This window comes from Erpetoichthys calabaricus, chromosome 6 (genome assembly GCF_900747795.2).
Source record: "Erpetoichthys calabaricus chromosome 6, fErpCal1.3, whole genome shotgun sequence".
In the NCBI taxonomy this organism is placed as follows: domain Eukaryota; kingdom Metazoa; phylum Chordata; class Cladistia; order Polypteriformes; family Polypteridae; genus Erpetoichthys; species Erpetoichthys calabaricus.
In genome coordinates this window covers 211,752,147-211,778,005 of record NC_041399.2, presented here as the reverse complement: position 1 = coordinate 211,778,005, position 25,859 = coordinate 211,752,147, and the positions used below count along the sequence as shown (strand labels likewise).

At 42.0% G+C, this 25,859-nt stretch overlaps 1 protein-coding gene across 1 annotated transcript in view; it reads left to right on the top strand.

Moving 5' to 3' along the window:
* kcnq3 (potassium voltage-gated channel, KQT-like subfamily, member 3) overlaps positions 1 to 22,688 on the top strand; it is a 279,579-nt gene extending 256,891 nt beyond the window's left edge. The window contains exons 14-15 of the mRNA XM_051929023.1: positions 7,856 to 7,943; positions 21,364 to 22,688. Of these exons, the coding sequence (XP_051784983.1) occupies positions 7,856 to 7,943; positions 21,364 to 22,095 (820 nt within the window). The 3' untranslated portion in view covers positions 22,096 to 22,688. The remainder of the gene's footprint in view (positions 1 to 7,855; positions 7,944 to 21,363) is intronic.
* Positions 22,689 to 25,859: the final 3,171 nt, after the last annotated feature.

The following is a 25,859-nucleotide window of genomic DNA, read 5'->3' as shown; positions in this document are numbered from 1 at the left end:
CGGGGTCACATTAATCCACACACGGTAGTGTTTTTAAAGGGAAAGTAATCGAAATAATCGACCTGGAAAAATTTGATCGATTATAGGTTCTGAATGTCGATTTCGATTACTTCTCGATTAATTGCCCAGCCCTAATATATATATATATATATATATATGTAAAATATATAACATATATATATAATATATTATATATATATATATATATATATATATATATATATATATATATATATATATATATATATATATTTATTAGCCATTCCCCCCGGCTCAGCCCATGTAGTAGTGAAACAGGACAAAATTTAATAATCAAGAAACAATCAGGTATCACTAGCTAAGCGGAGGCAAGTTACGCTCCAATACACAGAGGTAGACCGACTCCCCAGTCCTGACGTCCCGCTTCCCCCTCCCCTCTGCCCACAGCCTCTGTCTCGGATTAGCGTGAATATATCGCTCCTGCAACTGAACTATGATTCTTAGCGCGATGAGAGAAGTCGCAAAATCAACTGGAATGTTCAAGCAAATTCTAGAAAAAAACCCGATCTGAATCCATTAAATAGTTCTGTCGTCCGCTAGCTAAGTGGATGTAAGATACGCCCTGAGGCTGGCGCATGAGTCAGGAGGGCCCCACCCCCCTCCCCTCAGCCAGCCACATCTCTCTTGGATTCGCACAAACAAATCGGTACCGCAAGCGAACTGTGATACTTAGCGCGATGAGAGAAGTCACAAAATCAACCGGAATGTTCAAGCAAATTCTAGAAAAAAACCTGATCTAAATCCGTTAAGTAGTTCTCTCGTGAAAAGCAGACAGACATACAGACAGACAGATTTTGGATTTTATATATATACTAGCTGTCCCCCCCAGCTCCACCCGACAAAACTTTAAAATTCAATGAACAAACAGGAATCGCTAGCTAGTGGGGGGGAAGTACGCTTCGTCACGTGGCGAGAGGTGGAGATTCGAATGGAGACTGGCGTGTGAATGAGGAGGACTCCCCCGGCTTCCTACTCCTGATATCACGCAACCCTCTCCCCTCTCTGTTTCGGATTAGCATGAATAAGTTGCTGCTGCAAGTAAACTATGATACTTAGCACGATGAGAGAAGAATCGCAAAATCAACCAGAATGTTCAAGCAAATTCTAGAAAAAAACCTGATCTAAGGGTGGCACGGTGGCGCAGTCCAAAGACATGCAGGTTAGGTGGATTGGCGATTCTAAATTGGCCCTAGTGTGTGCTGGGTGTGTTTGTGTGTGTCCTGTGGTGGGTTATCACCCTGCCCGGGATTGGTTCCTGCCTTGTGCCCTGTGTTAGCTGGGATTGGCTCCAGCAGACCCCCGTGACCCTGTGTTCGGATTCAGCGGGTTGGAAAATGGATGGATGGAACCTGATCTAAATCCATTAAGTAGTTCTCTCATGAAAAGCGGACAGACATACAGACAAACATTGGATATATATATATATATATATATATATATATATATATATATATATATATATATATTCACGGCATTCGTAGTCTGTGTCACAATCTGATTGTATGGGTGGTTACCTACCAGGTAACGCTTGTGGTTGGCCAGCAATCTGCTAACATCCGCCACGGTGCCCTCAGTTTGTGAGGAGCAGATCATAGAATGGTTGAAATTGTTTACTGTCAAATAAATGCAAAGAGTATGCGACACGTGTTTCGCCCTCATTCTGGGCTCATCAGGCGTACACACTCACTGCACTCCCTCTCGGGAATCGAACCTCAGACGTCAGCGCCGGAGGCGATGCCCCTAACATTGTGCCATGGCGTGTGGTTCGTTTATTTGACAGCATGTAGATCGGGGTAATTACATTCACGGCATTCGTAGTCTGTGTCACAATCTGCTTGTATGGGTGGTTACCTACCAGGTAACGCTTGTGGTTGGCCAGCAATCTGCTAACATCCGCCACGGTGCCCTCAGTTTGTGAGGAGCAGATCATAGAATGGTTGAAATAGTTTACTGTCAAATAAATGCAAAGAGTACAACGTTAGGGGCATCGCCTCTGGTGCTGACGTCCGAGGTTCGATTCCCGAGAGGGAGTGCAGTGAAGTGTGTACGCCTGATGAGCCCAGAATGAGGGCGAAACACGTGTCGCGTACTCTTTGCATTTATTTGACAGTAAACTATTTCAACCATATATATATATATACACAGGGGCGGGCAAATGTAGGTTTACAGTTCTGAGTACACGAGGCTGGCGATTTGACAGAGTGCTCTGTGCCAATGTGACATTCTTTTGAGTTAATACAGCTAATAAAGCTATTGGAATAATCATAACCTGCACATGTTTTATCATATGAACAACTGTAAACCTACTTACCACCCCTGTGTGTATAGTGGAAGAGTGTGAGGTGAGGCGGGTGATGAGGAAAGTGAACCTGAGGAAGGCTGCAGGACCCGACGGTATGGCTGGACGGGTGCTGAAAGACTGTGCAGATCAACTGGCCGGAATCTTCACCAGGATTTTCAACCAGTCCCTGTCCCAGGCCACTGTCCCATCCTGCCTCAAGTCCTCAATCATTGTTTCACTGCCGAAAAAATCCAACATGAACAGTCTGAATGATTTCCGCCCAGTGGCACTCACATCTGTCATCATGAAGTGCTTTGAGAAACTGGTGCGGAGTCATATCATCGCCTGCCTGCCAGCAGACCTGGACCCATTTCAATTTGCTTACAAAGCAAAGAGATCCACGGAGGATGCTGTGGCCACAGCCCTTCATGCTGCCCTGACCCATCTGGAGCAGCAGGGGAGTTACGCCAGACTGCTCTTTGTAGACTTCAGCTCGGCGTTTAACACCATCCTCCCACAACGACTGGTGTCCAAACTGGCAGATCTGGGACTTCCATCACTCACCTGCAGTTGGATACTGGACTTCCTGTCGGGTCGCTCCCAGAGGGTCAGGCTGGGTCTCCACACATCCACTGCTCTCAGCCTCAACACTGGGACGCCACAGGGTTGTGTGCTCAGCCCGCTCCTTTACACCCTCTACACATGACTGTGTCCCCACTCACCATAGCAACAAGATTATAAAGTTTGCGGATGACACGACGGTGGTCGGACTCATCTCGGGCAAGGAGGGTGAGCTAGCATACAGGGACGTGGTGGAGCGACTGTCAGAGTGGTGCACAGTCAATAACCTGCTCCTCAACAACAAAAAAACAAAGGAGCTTGTTATTGACTTTAGGAAAAACAAAACTGACATCCAGCCACTCATCATTGGTGGGGCCTGTGTGGAGAGGGTCCCAGTGTTCAGGTTTCTGGGTATGGAGCTGGAGGATGACCTGACCTGGAGCGCCAACACCAAGGAGACTGCTAAAGAAGGCGCAGCAGAGACTGTATTTTCTGAGAATTCTCAGAAAGAACCACCTCCCAAAAAATCTGCTCCTTGCTTTTTATCATTGTTCCATCGAGAGTGTGCTCACGTACGGACTGTGTGTGTGGTACGGCAGCTGCACTTCCTCAGAAAAGAATGCGCTCCACAGGGTCGTCAGGATAGCGGAGAGAACAACTGGTTGTACCCTCCCCACTCTGGAACAAATCTACACCTCCCGAAGCCGCAAAAAAGCAATAGACATTTCACAGGACTCATCACATCCTGGTCATTGCCTCTTCCAGCTTTTGCCATCGGGCAAGAGATACAGAGCTATGAAAACCAGGAGAAACCGCCTTAAAAACAGCTTTCATCCGAAAGCAATCATGGCCCTGAACTCAGAATAAAACTGCTCCATATTATTCTTCCAATGTGCAATATAGACCTTAAGTCAACAAGTGCAATTTGTATATTTATTACTATTTGGTTTGTTATTATTTTCTCTCTTCTTGTCTTTTTGTCTTTTTAACTCTTATTCCTCACACTGAGTCGATTGCACCTTCAATTTCGTTGTTCCTTTGTAAAAGTGACAATGACAATAAAGATCTACCTACCTACCTACAGTGGTGTGAAAAACTATTTGCCCCCTTCCTGATTTCTTATTCTTTTGCATGTTTGTCACACAAAATGTTTCTGATCATCAAACACATTTAACCATTAGTCAAATATAACACAAGTAAACACAAAATGCAGTTTTTAAATGATGGTGTTTATTATTTAGGGAGAAAAAAAATCCAAACCTACATGGCCCTGTGTGAAAAAGTAATTGCCCCCTTGTTAAAAAATAACCTAACTGTGGTGTATCACACCTGAGTTCAATTTCCAGGCCTGATTACTGCCACACCTGTTTCAATCAAGAAATCACTTAAATAGGAGCTGCCTGACACAGAGAAGTAGACCAAAAGCACCTCAAAAGCTAGACATCATGCCAAGATCCAAAGAAATTCAGGAACAAATGAGAACAGAAGTAATTGAGATCTATCAGTCTGGTAAAGGTTATAAAGCCATTTCTAAAGCTTTGGGACTCCAGCGAACCACAGTGAGAGCCATTATCCACAAATGGCAAAAACATGGAACAGTGGTGAACCTTCCCAGGAGTGGCCGGCCGACCAAAATTACCCCAAGAGCGCAGAGACGACTCATCCGAGAGGTCACAAAAGACCCCAGGACAACGGCTAAAGAACTGCAGGCCTCACTTGCCTCAATTAAGGTCAGTGTTCACGACTCCACCACAAGAAAGAGACTGGGCAAAAACGGCCTGCATGGCAGATGTCCAAGACGCAAACCACTGTTAAGCAAAAAGAACATTAGGGCTCGTCTCAATTTTGCTAAGAAACATCTCAATGATTGCCAAGACTTTTGGGAAAATACCTTGTGGACTGATGAGACAAAAGTTGAACTTTTTGGAAGGCAAATGTCCCGTTACATCTGGCGTAAAAGGAACACAGCATTTCAGAAAAAGAACATCATACCAACAGTAAAATATGGTGGTGGTAGTGTGATGGTCTGGGGTTGTTTTGCTGCTTCAAGACCTGGAAGGCTTGCTGTGATAGATGGAACCATGAATTCTACTGTCTACCAAAAAATCCTGAAGGAGAATGTCCGGCCATCTGTTTGTCAACTCAAGCTGAAGCGATCTTGGGTGCTGCAACAGGACAATGACCCAAAACACACCAGCAAATCCACCTCTGAATGGCTGAAGAAAAACAAAATGAAGACTTTGGAGTGGCCTAGTCAAAGTCCTGACCTGAATCCAATTGAGATGCTATGGCATGACCTTAAAAAGGCGGTTCATGCTAGAAAACCCTCAAATAAAGCTGAATTACAACAATTTTGCAAAGATGAGTGGGCCAAAATTCCTCCAGAGCGCTGTAAAAGACTCATTGCAAGTTATCGCAAACGCTTGATTGCAGTTATTGCTGCTAAGGGTGGCCCAACCAGTTATTAGGTTCAGGGGGCAATTACTTTTTCACACAGGGCCATGTAGGTTTGGATTTTTTTTTCTCCCTAAATAATAAAAACCACCATTTACAAACTGCATTTTGTGTTTACTTGTGTTATATTTGACTAATGGTTAAATGTGTTTGATGATCAGAAACATTTTGTGTGACAAACATGCAAAAGAATAAGAAATCAGGAAGGGGGCAAATAGTTTTTCACACCACTGTATATATATATATATATATATATATATATATATATATATATATATATATATATTGTGATAGACGGCTGCACAGTCGGGATGCCTGAGGGCAGCCGCCCTGGGGTACAGGGGAGCCACAAGACCGGAGCTGGGATGCTCCACCCTGTTGGTGCACATGGCCACTGCCACATCAGGAAGTGCTGCCAAACTAGAAGACAGAGACACCCGGTGTGCCTCCGGGTGCTCATGCAGCACTTCCGCCACACCCGGAAGTGCTGCAGGAAGTTCATCAGGGAACACCTGGAACATATTCGGGTACTGTATAAAAGGGGCCGCCTCACTCCATTCGGGGAGCCGGAGTTGGGAGGTATTGTGAAGGAGCTTTACAAGAGAAGAGTGGAGGTGGCCTGAAGAGAAGGACTGTGAGTGAATTGGGCATTGAGTGTGATATTGGGAAGAGAAAGCTCAATAAAACGTGTGTTTTTGGACATAACTGTCTTGGTGGAGTGGTAGCTCGGTGGCTAGGGATCTGCACTGGCAATCGGAAGGTTGCCGGTTCAAATCCTGTAAATGCCAATAGGGACTCTGCTCTGTTGGGCCCTTGAGCAATGCCCTTAACCTGCAATTGCTGAGCGCTGTGAGAAAAGCGCTATATAAATGTAAAGAATTATTAAAATTATTAAAAATTATTGGTGTCTGTTCGTGGTCGAGGCTGGCATTCACTATATATGTGTGTGTGTATATATATATATATATATATATATATATATATATATATATATATATATATATATAAGAGAGAGAGATATGTATATACAGTGAAATTCTTCATTGCATGTGCTAATCAAAATGAAGCCCGTCACCAACTCTATTTTAACCTATTAGTAATGCTACATATATATACTTCTGTACTTCTTTTCCAAGTAGGTGGTCCAATAAGTAGCTGAAAGCCGCATTCATACCCTTCAGTGATCACTCCTGCTGGCACTGCAGGGAAGTAGAGTGAGATCTTTGTCAACCAGAACAACAATTCCAATAATTCATTAGTTTTTATCCCGACTAGATCTCCTGCTCTCCTGGTGTCTCAAATTTCCAACATATTGTACTTTGTACTAAATTATGGGCTGGCATGATTCAGTGGTGAACATGGCTCTCTCATCTTTCAGCAGTTGTAGGTCTGATTCCTGATGTGTGCAGGTTTTCTCTCACACCCCAGAAATATGCCTTCTAGGATAACTACCTCTTCCAATTAGACCCTCTGTGGGTGCATGAAACATTATACCCTAACAAGGTTGGTTCCTGTCTTTCACCTGCTGATGCTTAGAAAACAGAATGATTCAAAAATAAATAAAGACATTTTTATTGTTTTATATGAAATAGCACTTTTCTTTAAAATTACCTTGTAATGTTGTAGCGAGCAAGGAACATTTGCTCCAAGAATGTTTGAAAATGCACTGTGGAATGGTAGTTCTATTTATAATGCCATCTCAAACAAACACACAACGGTGACAAAATAACAGCAGTAACAATCAGCTATGCAGTTAAAAAAAATCATTTAGCATGCAATCCATGTCAGGCTCACCCCATTGGAAATCTGTGACAGAGATAATCAGAGCTGTTAGCTAAGGTGTCCTTGGTGCTATGGCCATCATCTTCTCCAGATGCTCTTAAGGGTCAAAATGGTATTCAAACATCCCAGTGCTGTTCCGGACAATGGTTATGATGTCAGCAGCCACACCACATGCACTTCAGAACAGGTCATCCACCTGAAGCCAAGAGTGTTTGGACCTTGCCAGAACTTGTATGGGAGACCATCTACGAAAAAACTTGGGTTGCTGCTGCAACAGATGTCGGTGAGGCCAGCAAGGGGGAGCTTGCCCTGTGGTCTGAACGTGCATCCCAATGCCCCAGTGCAGTGACGGAGAAACTGTGCTATAAAATTGGCACAGTCCTTCAAATGTGACGTAAAACCAAAGTCCTGACTCTCCGTAGCTAATAAATATGAAGATGGGCATCCTTGGTAAAGAGTAGGGTGTATCCCAATGTGCACTGGCACAAAATGGCTGCCATCACATCATCCAGGTGGATGGCAAACATTAGTGGTGGTTGAAGTGTCTCCCCACTCACTACTGTATCTAAAGAGCTTTGAGTAGTGAGAAGTGTACTATACGAATGTAAAAAATTATTATTATATTTGCTGCACTGTTTGCTTTACTTTTCTTCAGGATTGCTCATTGTATTTAATTAAACCTGTACACGGATCTTTTCAGAATTTAACTGAACATTTTATCTTTTGTTTAATTTACAGCAGAAATGAGCCATATTTATCCAAAGCACCACTGCCAGAGGCTGAAGACCAAAGTATGATGGGGAGATTTATAAAAGTGGAAAGACAGGTATGGGACAATATCCATGTTAAAGAAATTATTCTTCTTCTTAATATTATTATTGTTATTTTTATTATTATTATTATTATTATTTTTATGCCTGATGCTACTGGAATGTACTTCAAGCCCCCCATGACCCTAAATTAGACTAAGCCGGTTTAATAATCTTCTTCTTCTTGGTTCCTTTTGGTCATTTTGGACCAGTGAGATCGTTCCATCTGACTCGATTCAATGCTGTATCTTCTGCATGGTTTTGAGTAAAGAGGCTCCTGCTTTCTAAATCCACCCAAATTGTTCATCTCCACACTGTTCTCTGTTGTTCTACTTTTACAACTGGGTGGAATTCAGTCCCATATCCCCGCCTCAGTAGACGTTTGTAACATGTGTCACGCCCATTGCCATCTGCATCTTTCATGTGTCTTGGTCACACGTTTCATCAATGTCTTCATTGGTAACATGAGCTTTCCAAGATATGTGAAGGATTCTTCTGAGAAACCTTTCTATGCAAAAACCTCAAGGCAGTTGCTTACACTTGCTGTCTTTTTCCAAGTCTCACTGGCATACACGAGGACAGGTAGAGCAATTTTGAAGTGTAGACGCAGGTAGTGAGGGCACTCAAGAAGCACACAGGCCTTACAGAGTTTCTGTAAGCATTGGGGGGATAAATGCATTTAGTGCAGAGGTAGTCCAGTTTCTTAAAATATGCATACAGGACAATCTCCTTCTCGTTGACGTACCTGAGTGTCTTACAGCAAGGTATGGCCCCCTTACTGCCTGTCGATTGACCTGCAAAACCGCAGCCTGGCAATATCAACCCAAAGGAAATTCATCAGCACAGTTTCTGCAGCAACATCAGCATTATGTCCAGTGTAAATCTTGTCCACTTCAAACATCGTGGCACCCCATCACGGCCTAATGCCCTAATCATCCCCCTGTCTTTTATTGGCAATCTCTCTCACCGCTTCACCACCTAACAGCTAATGTATGGTGAGTGTACTGGAGGAAAAATGGCTGCTTTCGCATCATCCAGTTGGATACTACATATTAGTGGTGGTCAAATTGGCTCCATGTTCATTGATGCACTTTGGGTGGTGAAAAACATTCTGTATAAACGTAAGGAATTATTATTTTCAGCAGTAAATGTCTTCCTTGGCCTACCAGTAGTCCCTTTGCGATTACTGAGCTCACCAGTCTGTTCTTTCTTCTTCATGATATTCCAGAGAGTTGATTTCGGTCATCCTAAGGTTTTACTGATGTCTCTGGTTTTATTCTGGTTTGTCAGCCTCATAATGGCTTCTTTGACTTTCTTTGGCATACAGTCATATGAAAAAGTTTGGGTTTCCCTCTAAATTCTTTGGATTTTTGTTTATCATTGGCCGAGCTTTCAAAGTAGCAACTTCCTTTTAATATCTGACATGCCCTATGGAAACATTAGGATTTCAGCAGTGACATGAAGTTTATTGGATTAACAGAAAATATGCAATATGCATCATAACAAAATTAGACAGGTGCATAAATGTGGGCACCCCAACAGAGATATGACATCAATACTTAGTTGAGCCTCCTTTTGTCCTCTAGACGCTGTCCTCCTATAGCCTCTGATGAGTGTCTGATTCTGGATGGAGGTATTTCTGACCATTCTTCCATACAAAATCTCTCCAGTTCAGTTCAATTTGATGGACCGCCTGCTTCAAATCATCCCATAGATTTTCGATGATATTCAAGTCAGGGGACTGTGACGGCCATTCCAGAACATTGTACTTCTCCCTCTGTATGAATGCCTTTGTAGATTTCAAACTGTGTTGTGGTTCATTGTCTTGTTGGAATATCCAACCCCTGCGTAACTTCAACTTTGTGACTGATGCTTGAACATTATCCTGAAGAATGTGTTGACATTGGTTTGAATTCATCCGACCCTCGACTTTAACAAGGGCCCCAGTCCCTGAACTAGCCACACAGCCCCACAGCATGATGGAACCTCCACCAAATTTAACAGTAGGTAGCAGGTGTTTTTCTTGGAATGCGGTGTTCTTTTTCCGCTGTGCAAAGCACTTTTTGTTCTGACCAAATAACTCAATTTGTGTCTCATCAGTCCAAAGCACTTTGTTCCAAAATGAATCTGGCTTGTCTAAATGAGCATTGGCATACAACAAGCGACTCTGTTTGTGACGTGAGGGCAGAAAGGGCTTCTTTCTCATCACCCTGCCATACAGATGTTCTTTGTGCAAATTGAGCTGAATTGTAGAACAATGCACAGATACACCATCTGCAGCAAGATGTTCTTGCAGGTCTTTGGAGGTGATCTGTGGGTTGTCTGTAACCATTCTCACAATCCTGCACATATGCCGCTCCTGTATTTTTCTTTGCCTGCCAGACCTGCTGGGTTTAACAGCAACTGTGCCTGTGGCCTTCCATTTCCTGATTACGTTCCTTACAGTTACAGAAACTGACAGTTTAAACCTCTGAGATGGCTTTTTGTAGCCTTCCCCTAAACCAGGAGACTGAACAATCTTTGTTTTCAGATCTTTGGAGAGTTGCTTTGAGGATCCCATGCTGTCACTCTTCAGAGGAGAGTCAAAGGGAAGGAAGCACAACTTGGAATTGACCACCTTAAATACCTTTATATCTCATGACTGGACACACCTGTCTATGAAGTTCAAGGCTTAACGAGCTCATCACACCAATCGGCATTGAGCAGTGACAGGCATTCAAATCAGCAACATTACAAGGGGACCCACACATGGAGTCCTGCCATGTGCAAAAGTTCGCTGACGACACTGCTATCATGGGGTGCATCAGGAGTGGGCAGGAGGAGGAGTACAGGGACCTAATCAATGACTTTGTTAAATGGTGCGACTCAAACCACCTACAACTGAACACCAGCAAAACCAAGGAGCTGGTGGTGGATTTTAGGAGGCCCAGACCCCTCATGGACCCCGTGATCATCAGAGGTGACTGTGCAGAGGGTGCAGACCTATAAATACCTGGGAGTGCAGCTGGATGATAAATTAGACTGGACTGCCAATACTGATGCTTTGTGCAAGAAAGGAGAGAGCCGGTTATACTTCTTTAGAAGGCTGGCGTCCTTCAACATCTGCAATAAGATGCTGCAGATGTTCTATCAGACAGTTGTGGCGAGCGCCCCCTTCTACGTGGTGGTGTGCTGGGGAGGCAGCATTAAGAAGAAAGACGCCTCACGCCTGGACAAACTGGTGAGGAAGGCAGGCTCTATTGTTGGCATGGAGCTGGACAGTTTGACATCTGTGGCAAAGCGACGGGCGCTCAGCAGGCTTCTATCAATTATGGAGAATCCACTGCATCCACTAAACAGGATCATCTCCAGACAGAAGAGCAGCTTCAGCGACAGACTGCTGTCACCGTCCTGCTCCACTGACAGACTGAGGAGATCGTTCCTCCCCCAAACTATGCGACTCTTCAATTCCACCCGGGGGGGGTAAACATTAACATTATAAAAAGTTATTGTCTGTTTTTACCTGCATTGTTATCAATCTTTAATTTAATATTGGTTTTTATTGTATCAGTATGCTGCTGCTGGAGAATATGAATTTCCCTTTGGGATTAATGAAGTATCTATCTATCTATCTATCTATCTATCTATCTATCTATCTATCTATCTATCTATCTATCTATCTATCTATCTATCTATCTATCTATCTATCTATCTATCTATCTATCTATCTATCTATCTATCTATCTATTTGTGCACAGCCAATTTTTCACATTTGATTTAATTTCATACAACTAAATACTCCTTCAGCATAAATCTTTGTTCAGAAAACACCGCAGTACTCAGATGTTCCTAGGAAATGAAAGACAGACCACTGTTTTTTGTTGAAAGTAAATTATTATGCAGGCTGAGAGGGGTTCCCGAACTTTTTCATATGACTGTAGCTCTTTTCCTCATGTTGAACAATGGGAACTACAGATTCCAAAGGATAGAAGGAATCCGAGGTATCTTACCAAGCAATGAAATCCACCTGTGGAATCACAAACACCCGGGACACCAATTGCCCCAAACATTATAATAATAATATCCATCCATTTTCCAACCCGCTGAATCCGAACACAGGATCACGGGGGTCTGCTGGAGCCAATTCCAGCCAACACAGGGCACAAGACAGGGAACCAATCCCGGGCAGGGTGCCAACCCACCGCAGGACACACACAAACACACCCACCCACACACCAAGCACACACTAGTGACAATTTAGAATCACCAATCCACCTAACCTGCATGTCTTTGGACCGTGGGAGGAAACCGGAGCGCCCGGAGGAAACCCACGCAGACACGGGGAGAACATGCAAACTCCACGCAGGGTGGACCCGGGAAGCGAACCTGGGTCTCCTAACTGCGAGGCAGCAGCGCTACCACTGCGCCACCCATATAATAATAATAATTATAATAAATAATTCTTTGCATTTATATAGCGCTTTTCTCACTACTCAAAGCGCTTAGCAATTGCAGGTTAAGGGCCTTGCTCAAGGGTTCAACAGAGCAGAGTCCCCTTTGGCATTTTACGGGATTCGAACCGGCAACCTTCCAATTGTATGGTGCCCTGAAATGGAGAGACCATGCAGAGTGTTGTGTGACTGAAATGTCTGCAAATCCCTTTAATGAAAGTCTGCAATGTGCACTTTAATCACAATGTCAGAATTATTTGATTTGTCATTTTAGCAGGGGAGGAAATCAAGGAAAAACGTGTCTTTGTCCCAAGCGATTATGGAGGGTACTGTCTATGGATAGATAGTTTAAGTGCATGACGTTCCCAAAACATATGGCTCTTGATGCCATTGCTTGCTGTTGAATCTTGTTCTGTGTACACTTTAGACAATTTTAGATTAGATATATATGAGTGCACTGCTTTGATCTTTAGCTATTATATATTCAGTTAGCTCCTTGGGTGCCAATTGACTTTGAACTACTGCATTTTTCTGAGGTGAGCAACCACAAATTAATGCTGAAGCAAAGTCTGCTTTTCAATCCCAATCCCTTTACTTGAAAGCGTGTGGCCGGGTGTTGTTCACTCTAAGAAATAAGTCTTTGTCTTCTACGGAATAGTTTCTGTGACTTTCAAGAAGGAATCGGGTTTCTTCACTTCACTGAGAATGCTTCAGAATATTTCACCCCCATGGGTTAATGACCACACAGATGGAATGCTGAGAATGTTCATTGAATTGTGAACATCTAATATGACCTGCTGATTTCATTAGGCCTGGAAACTTCTTTTCAATAATGAGTGTAAATTCTGAAACGAAGCACACGATTAAATAGCAGAGACATTAAATCACTTGTGACATTTCTATAGTATGCATAAGCTCTTGCTGTATTTGTAAGCAGATTCACTGACAACATTTAAATAGCATAATCTATCTACTGCCATCCATTTTGTTAACTAATTACACCACTTATTGAGCCCATTTATTCCAGTTTTCAGTTTAAGTCTCTCTGGGCGGCATCAGGCACAAACTTACACAGATTACTCAAATTATGTCACATTATGAGACTTTTTGTCAAATTTGCTGATTGCAGTTGGTTATCTCTTCACATCACCCCATCGGATTACACAACTGAAAATCACATTTACCGATCGAGCGCCGATCTTGTAGTGTAGTCGTGTCCGCCCCTTTTTCTGACAGCCAATAGTGTGTTGTCTGACAGAGCCAGTGCTTCTACCAAGGATTAGTAATTGCAGCAAATTCAGTCTCTGCCCTTTTCCTGTTATGGTATGTAAAATACGAGACATCAGACAGACAAGCCTCTCTTGTGTTTGTGAAATTCAAAACACGCATTTTCCTTATTGCTCATACACACATGTTCCTTTTTCCTTTGGTGTAAGTGGTTGGGCATTCATGACGAGTTTGTTATCACTATGTGGCCAAACCATTTCAGATGACTTGTTCAATGGTCTCCTACTGGTGGCATCTCTATGCATTGTACTTCTGGATAAGCATTCATTGGTTGTCAGCTCTTCTGCCAATTCAGCCCACCACTCTGACTAATGAGAAAATGAAACAGGTTTGATTTGATCCTAGCCATTGTCACAAAAACAGTCCAAAGACAATGAAAAAGGTTTGGGGCGGCCACCCATATATTATGCCCTGGCTGCAAATGGGTAATTTTGTTGAGTGTGAGAATATGGCGGCTTTAAAGGCCTGGATAGGAAGTGGCATCATCGGAAACCGGAACTGATATCGTCGGGACCGGAAGTGACATCATCAATAGCGCCAGAACAGGGAGTGACGTCTTCGGTGGGGTCCGGAAGTGACATCGTCCATGGCGCCGGTACTGGAAGTGGCATCGTCAATGGTGCCGGAAGTGACATCATCAGTTGCGCCGGGACCCTGCGGGATTTCCATGTGCATGGTCTGCAGAGGATTGAGAGAGAAAATCAGTGCAGCTCGCCACCCCCTGATCTGGCGTGGTACTACTATTATTCAGGCCCTTTAGCTGCCTCCCAATAGCACATGTGTGGCACCAGTTGCAGACCAGTTGGTCTCAATTGTTGGGTATGTCATTTGACGATCGTTTTCATGGAAGCGCAAGGCCAACAGCCTCAGACTAGTTAGGATTAATGAAGGCTATGGCTGTAAATTGCTGGAAATGTTGTCTAATATGACTTGAGCTTGAGGTGGCATGGCAAATAGTCAGGAATCAACCGAATCATTACAGAGGAGACTGGGATAGCACACAGCCTTGGGGGAATTTATGGCAGATGTGTTTTAATGTAAGATAATGTAAAGTATTACATGTAAGAAGTAAGTATTGTGTGTTTTATTAAGATTCCTTTTTTGGCAAAAAATGACTTATGTTGTCTGAAGGTATTATATTTTCTGATAGAATGCTTATAAAATGCCTGACTGAATATTGTCCAATCACATTATTAGACTTCAGAGTCTCTCTTAAATTCTTTCTATGTAGAAGAAGCATCATAAGTATGTGGAATGAAAAGAATTAAATATTTAGTGAGATGAACGTGTTTCATTTCTGCTTCGATGTGGCAAACCCTCAGGTCCATTCGGTTGCTGGTCACTGCACCTTCCAATTTGGTGGTCAGTGCTTTTGGAGCAAGCGGTTGGGCATTTGTGGAGAAAATGTCTGAGTCCATCCATCCATCCATCCATTATCCAACCCGCTATATCCTAACTACAGGGTCACGGGGTTCTGCTGGAGCCAATCCCAGCCAACACAGGGCGCAATGCAGGAAACAAACCCTGTGCAGGGTGCCAGCCCACCACAGATGTCTGAGTCATGATAGTCTAATGACTTATTCAATGGTCTGCTGCTGATGGCATCTCTGTCAGATGGGCTCACTGTGCTAGCGGTCAAGAAGGGTGACGCCCAGGATTGTATGGAGGCCTCTCACATGAATTTTTTCTAGGGCTCGGAGGTCCCCTGCCATCAAAGTCCAGGTCTAGGATACACTAACCTGTATGTGTGTGTGCGAGACCATCAATTATGTTGTCTGTTTTTTTTTTCAGAATTTACTGTCTTAATCTTCTTTATTTATTTATCTGGTTTGTACAATGCTATGTATACAATACTGTATACGCTGCCGTTCTTTATTGTATTCTGTAAGTGTCTTGAGCATGGGAAAGGCGCTATATAAATAAAATGTATTATTATTTATTATTATTAGGATGCGCAGAGCAGGATCGTGACGATGGCGGGATTGAAAACTCTTATTTTAGTCTTGAGGCTAACATTTCACTTTCTTAACACTAGAATTACCAGAGCCTACGAAAAAACTCGTAGATCCGGCCCACCTTAAATCGCTTCTTAAAACCATTCTCACCTCTCCGCCAGCGTCTTTTGTCATCTAAATGTACTGATAAAGACAAGCTGCAAACAGCCGGCTATTCCATCCCCCCATCGACTTAGAACATAAACGAACTTCTCTTAGCTCATGTCTTGATTGATTATCTGGGAGTGAAGTGGAGTTTTAGAGTGGAAATTATAAATCGTTATTTGGAACACACACATTTCATGTGTGTTGCGTTTCTACAGTAATCTGTGTAAACACATTGTTAAACAGAAACTTTTTTTATATTCTAGTAACTAAATGTAGGCATAAACTATATAATGTATGAAGCCTGAAGTCCAAATATCAAAGAAACACTTTCACAAAAGGTACAAAAAAAAAGCCGCTGCCAAAAAAAGTCGCCTTAGTGTGCGACATTGACACTCATTTACTATAACTGCCGCCGTGGCGCAACGGTATCAGTTGCTGACTGGTAATCAGAAGGTCACGAGTTCGATCCTGCATGACTCCCTTTTGTGAAGTGTTCTTATTTTTACTGTTTTAGAATAAAAAGATACATTTGATTTCAGTCTGTAACAGCCGGTGTAATTTATGATATTTGTAAAGGTTAGCTTTATTTATTTATTTTTTTTAATTCACTTTTCATTCACTGTCGCGTTCAGGATCCTTCCCTAGCCCACCTGACACTGCTGTTATCACATAAAGACGCGGTATAGTTCTGCAGTGTATCACGATACATACGACCGCGTGTTTTTTTCCCCCAGTATTGCCAGTCCCCACGTGTTGCCGTATGCTGTTTCTTTTGTACTCCAGGACATGCAGAGGAAAGCATAGTAAAGAGCAGTAACTTCAGCGCTATATGCAATCATCAGACACTCCCCATCTGACACTGCTGTTTTCACATAAAGACGCGTTATAGCTCTGCAGTGTACTTGTGACTGCATTGTCATACCAATGCTTGTGAACTGAAGTGTCTGCATGCACTTTTCGTGGCATTACACGTGTATTTTTTGAGCATGCCCATGTAGCTCAAACACAGGAACATATGTTGATGTAAAAGTATAACAAAACAAGTGCACTTTTATTCAAGACTATAACCGAAGAAAAAAGCAAGCAAGTTACAGTAGGTGGAATGCTAAGAACTGCTGATTTCCATTCTGTGCTATATAACTGTTAACATTTGAATCTGATGATTGCATATAGCGCTGTCTTATTCAGTGTGCGCAAGAACATGCAGGTGGCCAGTTGCTGAGTGCTACAATGCACATTTTAAAAAAAGAAAGAGACAAATATATGTGACGTTTTGAAGAAATCATTTTATGCCGCGAATAGTACCAATCAAAAAACATTGTCAAAGTAATGCAATATTATTTGAAAACGAACAGCGTCAGGTTGGGTGTGAAGTTATACTGGCGCTGTTTGAGTCAGATCAGAAGCTGAATAAGCTGAACAAGCTCCTGTTCTGACTCTAAGTAAAAAGCATGAATTAATCAACAGAAATAACCATGATCGACATTTTAAACTTAACGATTTACAGTGCATACCAATTTATAAATTTTATGTCCGTTTGAGGAAAAAAAAAACACTTTCTCCAAAGTTGGGAATCGAACTCGCGTCTCTGTGGCATGGTAGGGCAGCTGTGCCCCAAGTCAGCAAACTGTAGCATTAAGCCACGGAAAGGGTTGTAGTATCCTTGAACCTTTTGTGAAAGTGTTTATTTGATGTTTGGCCTTCAGGCTTCACACATGCTATAGTTTATGCCTACATTTTGTAACATTTATTACTAAAATATGAAAATGTTTCTGTTTTAGCAATGTGTTTACACAGATTACTGTAGAAACGGAACACACATGAAATGCGTGTATTCCAAATAACGATCTATTATTTCCATTCTAAAACTCCAGCAGTTCAGTCACTCCCAGATAATCAAACAAGGCATGAGCTGGAAAAACGTAGTGAACGTTCTGCGACGGTGGGGGATGGAATAGCCGGCTGCTCCTCTTAATCAGCACATTTAGAAGACAAAAGAGAGGTGAGAACGGTTTTAAGGTGGGCCGGATCTACGAGTTTTTTCGTAGACTCTAGTAATTCTAGTGTTAAAGGCACCACCTCAGACTGGCAAAGTCTGACTGTGGACTATCATTTCGGTCTCTTAGATTAGATTAAATAAACTTTATTACTCCCAGGTGGAAATTTAGATGCATACAATAGCAGTAAAATAAAAATAAAGTTAGAGACTCATAGAAAAGTAATACAATTCATCAATTAATCAAACAAAAATAAACGTAAATGAACGTTAAGAGTTTCAGCATTTAATTTGAAACACTGAGAAGAAGTGAATTGCCTGATAGCAGTGAACAGAAAAGTGGTTAAAAGTGTTGCAAGAGAGCGACTCCTATAGGGGATGGAGAGAATTTTTCATGATGGCATTCAACTTTGCCATCATCCACCTTTCCACAACAGCTTCCAGGGTGTCCAGGGTTATCCCTGTAATGAAGCAGGCTTTTCCAATGAGTTTGTTCAAGTTGCTTCCCCAGGGGACCACTGCATAGAACAATACATCAGCTGTGACGGACTGTTAATAATAATAATACATTTTATTTATATAGCACCTTTCCCATGCTCAAGGCACTTCACAGAGTTTAAGATATAATAGCAGGGTATACAGTATATAGCATTGTACAAACCAGATAAATAAATAAAGAAGATTAAGACAGTAAAGTCAGAGAAACAAAAGCCTAACAGAGAACATAATTGATGGTCTCGCACTCACATACAGGTTACATGAGCATCTTGACAGAGAAGTAAACTGAGAGAAGGGTAATAAAGTCAAGTAGAGCTAAAAGACAAACTGAACAGATGAGTTTTGAGTTGTTTTTTAAAAGAATTCATGGAGTCAGCTGACCTGATTAATTTCAGTAGGTCATTCCAGTGTCTGGGCGCTATACAGCTGAAGGCCCTGCTGTCACCCATGGAGTGTAGATTAGTGTGAGGTACAACAAGATTGCCAGAATCAGAGGACCTTAGTGGGCGAGCAGGCACATAGTGATGGAGAAGGTCACTGATGTAGTTTGGTGCGAGGTTATTTAAAGCTTTGTATGTTATTAGTAGGATTTTATATTCGATTCTGTAAGACACAGGGAGCCAGTGAAGACGGAGCAGGATGGGTGTGATGTGCTCGCTGCTGCTGGTTCGAGTAAGGACTCTTGCAGCCAAGTTTTAAATAAGCTGGAACTGTGATATAAGATAGAAGGGACACCTGCCAGTAAGGAATTACAATAATCGATGCGGGATGTGATAAAAGCATGGACAAGTTTCACAGCATTAGAAAAGGAGAGGAAGGAGCGAACACGGGATACGTGACGGAGGTGAAAGTAAAAAAGTTTCTTAATGTGATTTATGTGGGTGGAATAAGAAATGGAGGAATCAAAAATGACACCAAGATTCTTTGCAGTAGAGGCAGGTCTGATGAGATCACCGCCAAGATGGACTGAGAAGGAGCTCATTTTATTAAGTTCCACGTTAGTCCCAATTTGCAGGAGGTCAGTTTTGTTGCAATTTAATTTTAAAAAGTTTTGCTCCATCCAGGTATTAATTTCACTTTGGCAGGTTGTGAGCTGAGAAAGCTCTGATGAAGTTCTACTTTTAACATTGAAATAAAGTTGAGTATCATCTGCATGAAAATAAGAACCCAGTCCAAAGCTACGAATAATATGGCCAAGGCAGAGCATACAAATGGAGAAGAGCTGAGGGCTGAGGACAGAGCCCTGAGGAACCCCCTTCTGTGACTGGCGCCGAGCTGGATCTGCTGTGGTCTCTCAGTCAGATAAGGACTTCAACCACTGGAAGGCAGTGCCAGAGATACCCAGCATGTTCTCCATTTTGGACAGTAGAATGTCATGTCTGACCTGAGTGTCAAATGCTGCACTGAGGTCTAATAGAATTAATATGCTGGTTTGTCCAGAGTCTGCTGCCATAAGCAAATCATTGGTTACCCGTAGCAGAGCAGTTTCACAAGCTGTTAGAACATTTCCAGCAGCTTGTGGCATACTTCAAAAGATCAGAGTCTCCTTAGGAAGTCCAGTCTGCTCTGAATCCTCTTATACATCACCATTGTGTTGTCATTCCACTTCAGGTTGCTGTTTATATGAACCACAAAGGTACCTGTAGCTCTGCACCGCTTTCATGTTCTCACCGGCGTGGTGGCTGGTCTCAGAGGCTCTTTGGCATCCCGGATGTTCACCACCAGCGTTTACATCTTACTGATGCTGAGTTGCAGGTGGTTCTCCCTGCTCAATTGTTCCACAGCTTTGGGGCCTTGTAACAAAAAGCTCAAGCACTCACTGTTATTTTAATAATCCCTGGACTCTCAAGTAGGCCAACAGCGTAAGACCATAATGTGCAGTCTGGTTTGTAAATAATCATAAATTGAGATAGGTAAACATGGCCTTGCCAATGCAAAGGCTTCATATGATTTTGAAATCATTCCTAAACTTAACTGGAAGCAAGTGTAAGGTGTTAAGGACAGGGGTTATGTGCTACTTTCTAGTTCTTGTAATGATTTTTGCAACAGCATTTTGAATTTACTAACAGCTGCTTAAAGAAGGATGTTAGAAGACAGTGAATAATGCACTGCAGTTGTCAATCCCCTTAGAAATATACACATGAATTAATTTCTTGGTAGATAGATAGATAGATAGATAGATAGATAGATAGATAGATAGATAGATAGATAGATAGATAGATAGATAGATAGATAGATAGATAGATAGATAGATAGATAGATAGATAGATAGATAGATAGATATGAAAGGCACTATATAATATATAGATAGATATGAAAGGCACTATATAATGATAGATAGAGAGATATGAATGTCACTATATACTAGATAGATGTAAAAGGCACTATATAATGATAGATATATATAGATAGATAGATAGATATGAAAGGCACTGTATAGATAGATTGATTGATGTGAAAGGCACTATATATTAGACAGATGAGAAAGCACTATATAATGATAGATAGATATGAAAGGCACTATATAGATAGATAGATTGATATGAAAGGCACTATATAATAGATACAAATGAAAGGCACTATTTATAGACAGATGTTAAAGGCACTATATAATGATAGATGGATTGATAGATAGACAGCTATGAAAGGCACTATATTATTGATAGATAGATAGATATATATGAAAGGCGCTATATAATAACATAGATAGATATGAAATGCACTATATAATTGATATATAGATATAAAAGGCACTATATTGATAGATAGATGTGAAAGGCACTATATAATAAAACATAGACAGATATGGAAAACCTTAAAGAAACCTCTAAACAAAATAAGAAAATTATAGAGACTAAGAGATTCAATAAAACTAGAGCAGACAACTTTTATTTACTTTATTAATTCCAAGGGAAAATTAGATAGGTACCCTGCTTGTTTATAAAAACGGCTTAATTTTCCATCATTTTTAAAATGGACAAAGAATGTTTTAGACCATTTGGTAATATGTGTTTTAAAAGGTCCAAATAATGCCAGAATTGCATGTTATGGTATCATTATAATTAGTTTCCAGTGCTAAAAGTATGGAATATTTTAACTTTTCTTTAATACATTTCTTTGGTAGGTAGAACATATGGAGAAAAAACTTGACTTCCTAGTCGACATGCATTTGCAGCATATGGATCAACTGCCTCCGGACCAGAGCAGGCCATTAACGAAAGACATTTCCGAACCAGAGATTCCAGCTGAGGAAAAGCAGGATGACAAATACACAGACTTCAAGCGAGTCTTCTTCAATTACACTGAGCCGTGCCCTCCTATGTCTTACCAAATTCCTGTCAGCAAGGTTACGCCGTACAGCTTCTTCAGGAAGGAGCCCCACCATACCAGCTTCTCATCGCCTTTGATGATGGAAGAGTTAGGCTGCATGAGATTGCCTCATCCTTCCATGCTTTACATCGAACGGCCCAATGTTTTGCCAATCAGTACGCTGGTGGATTCTCGAAACAGCCCACCTTCAGAAGGAGACGGTCAAAGCCCTTTCATGGATTATACATCCCCGAGGCAAGGGAGAACCACGGTGAGGGACACGGACACCCCACTCTCACTTCTTTCTGTTAATCACGAGGAACTGGAACGCTCACCCAGCGGCTTCAGCATCTCTCAAGAGAAAGAGGATTTGACTTTTGGTCTCAATGGATGTAGCTCAAGCTGGATGAAAGAAAAACGATATCTTGCCGAGGGTGAGACCGACACGGATACTGATCCCTTTACACCAAGTGGACCTCTTCCCTTGTCGTCAACTGGAGAGGGATTCCCAGACTCAGTATGGACCAGCTCTAGTAACCCTCTTTAGTTGTTTCTTTCTTCTTTTTCTTTTTAATTTTTTTCACAAGGGAAGTACGGTAGAGTAGTAAATGAAAACTTGACTTCCATTTGTAAAATATATATACACTTTGTATATTTCACCACATTAAATACTAATACTGAGATTCACCCAAAGCTTAAACGCTGCAAAGCAAAAAGGCACTGCATGTAATGCATGCAAATCTAGTGGTAGACAGTGCAAAACTCAGATAACAAAGAGCAAAAAAAAAAATCTATGCTATTTCATAACGAGATCATTTTTGTGCATGGTTTGCATGGAGCTACATCATAACAAATTGTTTAAACCAAATGTCCTCAGAATTAATGTGTAGTACATGTGTGGCTTTCATTCTGATTTTGTTAGACCAGACACGACAAAATTCACAGAATGCTTGTATTCCTTCTGAAGCAGATGCAGCAAGGTATCCAGCAGGCAGTGAACATCATCTGCCATATAGTTCATGCCTTACTGTATGGTGGGCATGAAGAAAATACAATATGATACACCATCGTTTTTGTGTAGCGCTCTTCACTGAGTGCAGGCGCAGAGCGCTGTGAACAATTCTCATTTAAATAACAAGTATAGATCCATCCATCTGTTATCCAACCTGCTATATCCTAACTACAGGGTCACGGGGGTCTGCTGGAGCCAATCCCAGCCAACACAGGGCCAGCCCACCGCAGGGCGCTCACAACCACACACACACCAAACACACACTAGGGACAATTTAGAATCGCCAATGCACCTAACCTGCATGTGTTTGGACTGTGTGAGGAAACCCACGCAGACACGGGGAGAACATGCAAACTCCACAAGTATAGATAATACTGATTACTAAATCCAGAACTGCTGCACACATAAAACACACAGAGAACAAGGTAGAGCTGATTAAACGGACATGGAAACCAACAGTAACTGATGAACTGTGGCCAGTTGACAACGGAGGATATTAAAATTGTGAAAGTGAAATTTAGACTGTCACGATCGGATAAAAATTTTGGGATCTTTATAGCCTTATCCTCTTATGGAAGCCATTTTGCGTACTGTCTTTCGGGTCATGTCACATGTTTCTAGGGGGCATGGTCCCTGGGGTTGTGACTTGGAGTTTAATAATAATCTATATATATATAAAATCCCTATGCGTGTCCAGGAGTCTGTGTGTGGGTGTCTTCTGGTGAAGTACGCATGTGCGGGGCACGGTGCTATGCGCGATATTACTGTCAGAGAAAGTTACAGGCGTTTTACGGAAATACAAACCAGTATTACTACGAGAGGAAATTAAAGGTACACAATACAGTGACGCATATTACAGCCACATACAAGCCAGTATTACTGTCAGAGAAAATTAAAGGCATATTACCGACGCGCACGCCTGTATTACCGCCAGAGAAAATTAAAGGTATATTATGGACGTACAAGCCAGCGGACGTACAAGACGGTATCCTTCAATAAGGGCGTGCACAAAAAGGCGAGCCTCAAAAGGGTGACCTCAGTTGGGTGCAGCGAATAAAAGGGCGCGTAAATAAAGATCTGCACCTTTGTTGCTCTTCACGTATTCCAGAGCCATTTGAACTAAATTATCTACGAACGCCTTTATTCGCCGCGCTCAATTGAGGTCGCCCTTTTTGTGTGCGCCCTTATTGAATAGAGCCGTACAAGACAGTATCACTGTCACAGAAAATTAAAGACACACAATACACGGCGGCAGCCCACAAAGAATGGTCCGCTCAGCAAGTAAATATCAACAAAAGAAAGGCTGAAAGAAAGAAAAATACGACCAACAAAAAGAATGAGGTCAAAGTCCCTTGCCATTTAATATAGACTGTTCCTACTAATGTTTATGCACTACTGTTCTAGCGCCCGTTATTGTAACTGGCTAAATGACTAGTAATAATAATAATTCATTACATTTATATAGCGCTTTACTCAGTACTCAAAGCGCTACCAGCATGACGGGATAATAACTGTTGAAGAAAGTCACCCATCAAACTTATCAGGCAGAAACACTCAGGCAGGAGGAAGCTTGTCAGTGTGCATTTATTTTTCTTCTTATGAGACGCAAGCTGTGTAGTGGAAGGGATGATCCCCGAACAAAGGGGCTCTGAGGCTAAGGATCTGTGCTGGTATCCCGAAGGTTGCCGGTTCGAATCCCCATCACTGCCAAAAGAGATCCTACTCTGCTGGGCCCTTGAGCAAGACCCTTAACCTGTAATTGCTCCAGGGACGGTGTACAATGGCTGACCCTCCGCTCTGACCCCAAGGGGTATGTGAAAACTAACAAATTCCTAATACAAGAAATTGTATAAGGTGAAATAAAGAGCAAATAAAAAGTCACAGAGTTTTATTTATAAGCACTTCATTTTCAGAATAGGCATACGCAACACGTGATACAACAACTAACATTTTATACTGATTGGTCCTTTCAGGAGAATGCCTTAATCACAGACCACAGTACTTCATTGATTTCTTTCTTACAAGCCCGTGCTGATCACGCACTGTACACTTTATTTACGTCATTCTGATTGGTTAAAGTTCATTCCCACACACATGGCCACCAAGTCCTTTGCAGTTTCCTGCAGTTTACACATTTAGCGTTCTACTCTTTCTTCTCATGCACAGTACAATTTACAGAGGCGTTACTTACATTGTAACCTTACTTTTTCTTAGCATGCTTTAGCTCCACGGAATAGCCTGCTATCACTCCCAGTAAGGCAAAAGCATTCATATTTCTTCCTCCACAAAGGTCAACGTTTGTACTGAGCTTTTATCTGATCTGAGGATAAATCCTTCTAAATGTTTTATTGAATTCTCTTTGTGATTAATTTTCAAGTCTTGCCTGGTTTTCGACTTCTTGCCTGAAGGTTGACTGTAATTTTTGACTCTCATCTGCGTTTTGGTCACTTTATGTTTTATTTTAGTTTTGTTTGTGTTGCCTTTTTCATGCATCTCTCAGTTAAACTCAAGAAATGAGTTACGTGTTTCTCTGCTGAGTCACGACACCGATAGAGTCACATTCCTGGAGACCACAGCCAACTGGCTGCTTACCCGCTCCTGGGTTTTCTGTGGTGGAGTCTGTGCTGGCCATTCAAACCGATGAGAGGATCTTTCTCTCCGATGATTCCAGTGCTCCTTTATCCAAGTTGACTTTTCCATACACATGAGAGCAGTCTGGCACTAAGTGCCACCTCCTGATACCAAGAAGAGAAGCAGAGTAGAGAAACATCCGTTAGTAACAGATTATAAACATTCTGATACTTATATATTTTTGTACAAATGACTGGCAAGCAGAAGTGCAGTACGCACATCTAATCAGCAGCTCTAGTCAGGGTATGCCAGACTAAAGTCGTGAGTCCTCAGCCTGAGACTGAAGGGGCATCTCTTATATTAGTAGGTAGATCGGTCCACAGCTTTGGGGCTCCGTAACTAAGAGGCTGTCCTCCAACTGTTATTTTAATAATCCTTGGAATCTTAAGTAGACCAGCATCTTGAGATCTCAATGCGTGCTCCGGTTTGCAAGTAACGACAAGTTCAGATAAGTAAACAGGGCCTTGGCCATTTAAGACCTTATTTGTTAAAAGGAGGATTTTGAAATTAGCCCTAAACTTAACTGGGAGCTAGTATAAGCGCCTGCGGACTGGAGTTATGTGTTTGTATTTTCTAGTTTGTGAAATAATTCTTGCAGCAGTATTTTGAATTAACTGAAAGCTGCATAAAGAACTCTTCGAAGAACCACTGAATAACATGTTGCAGTA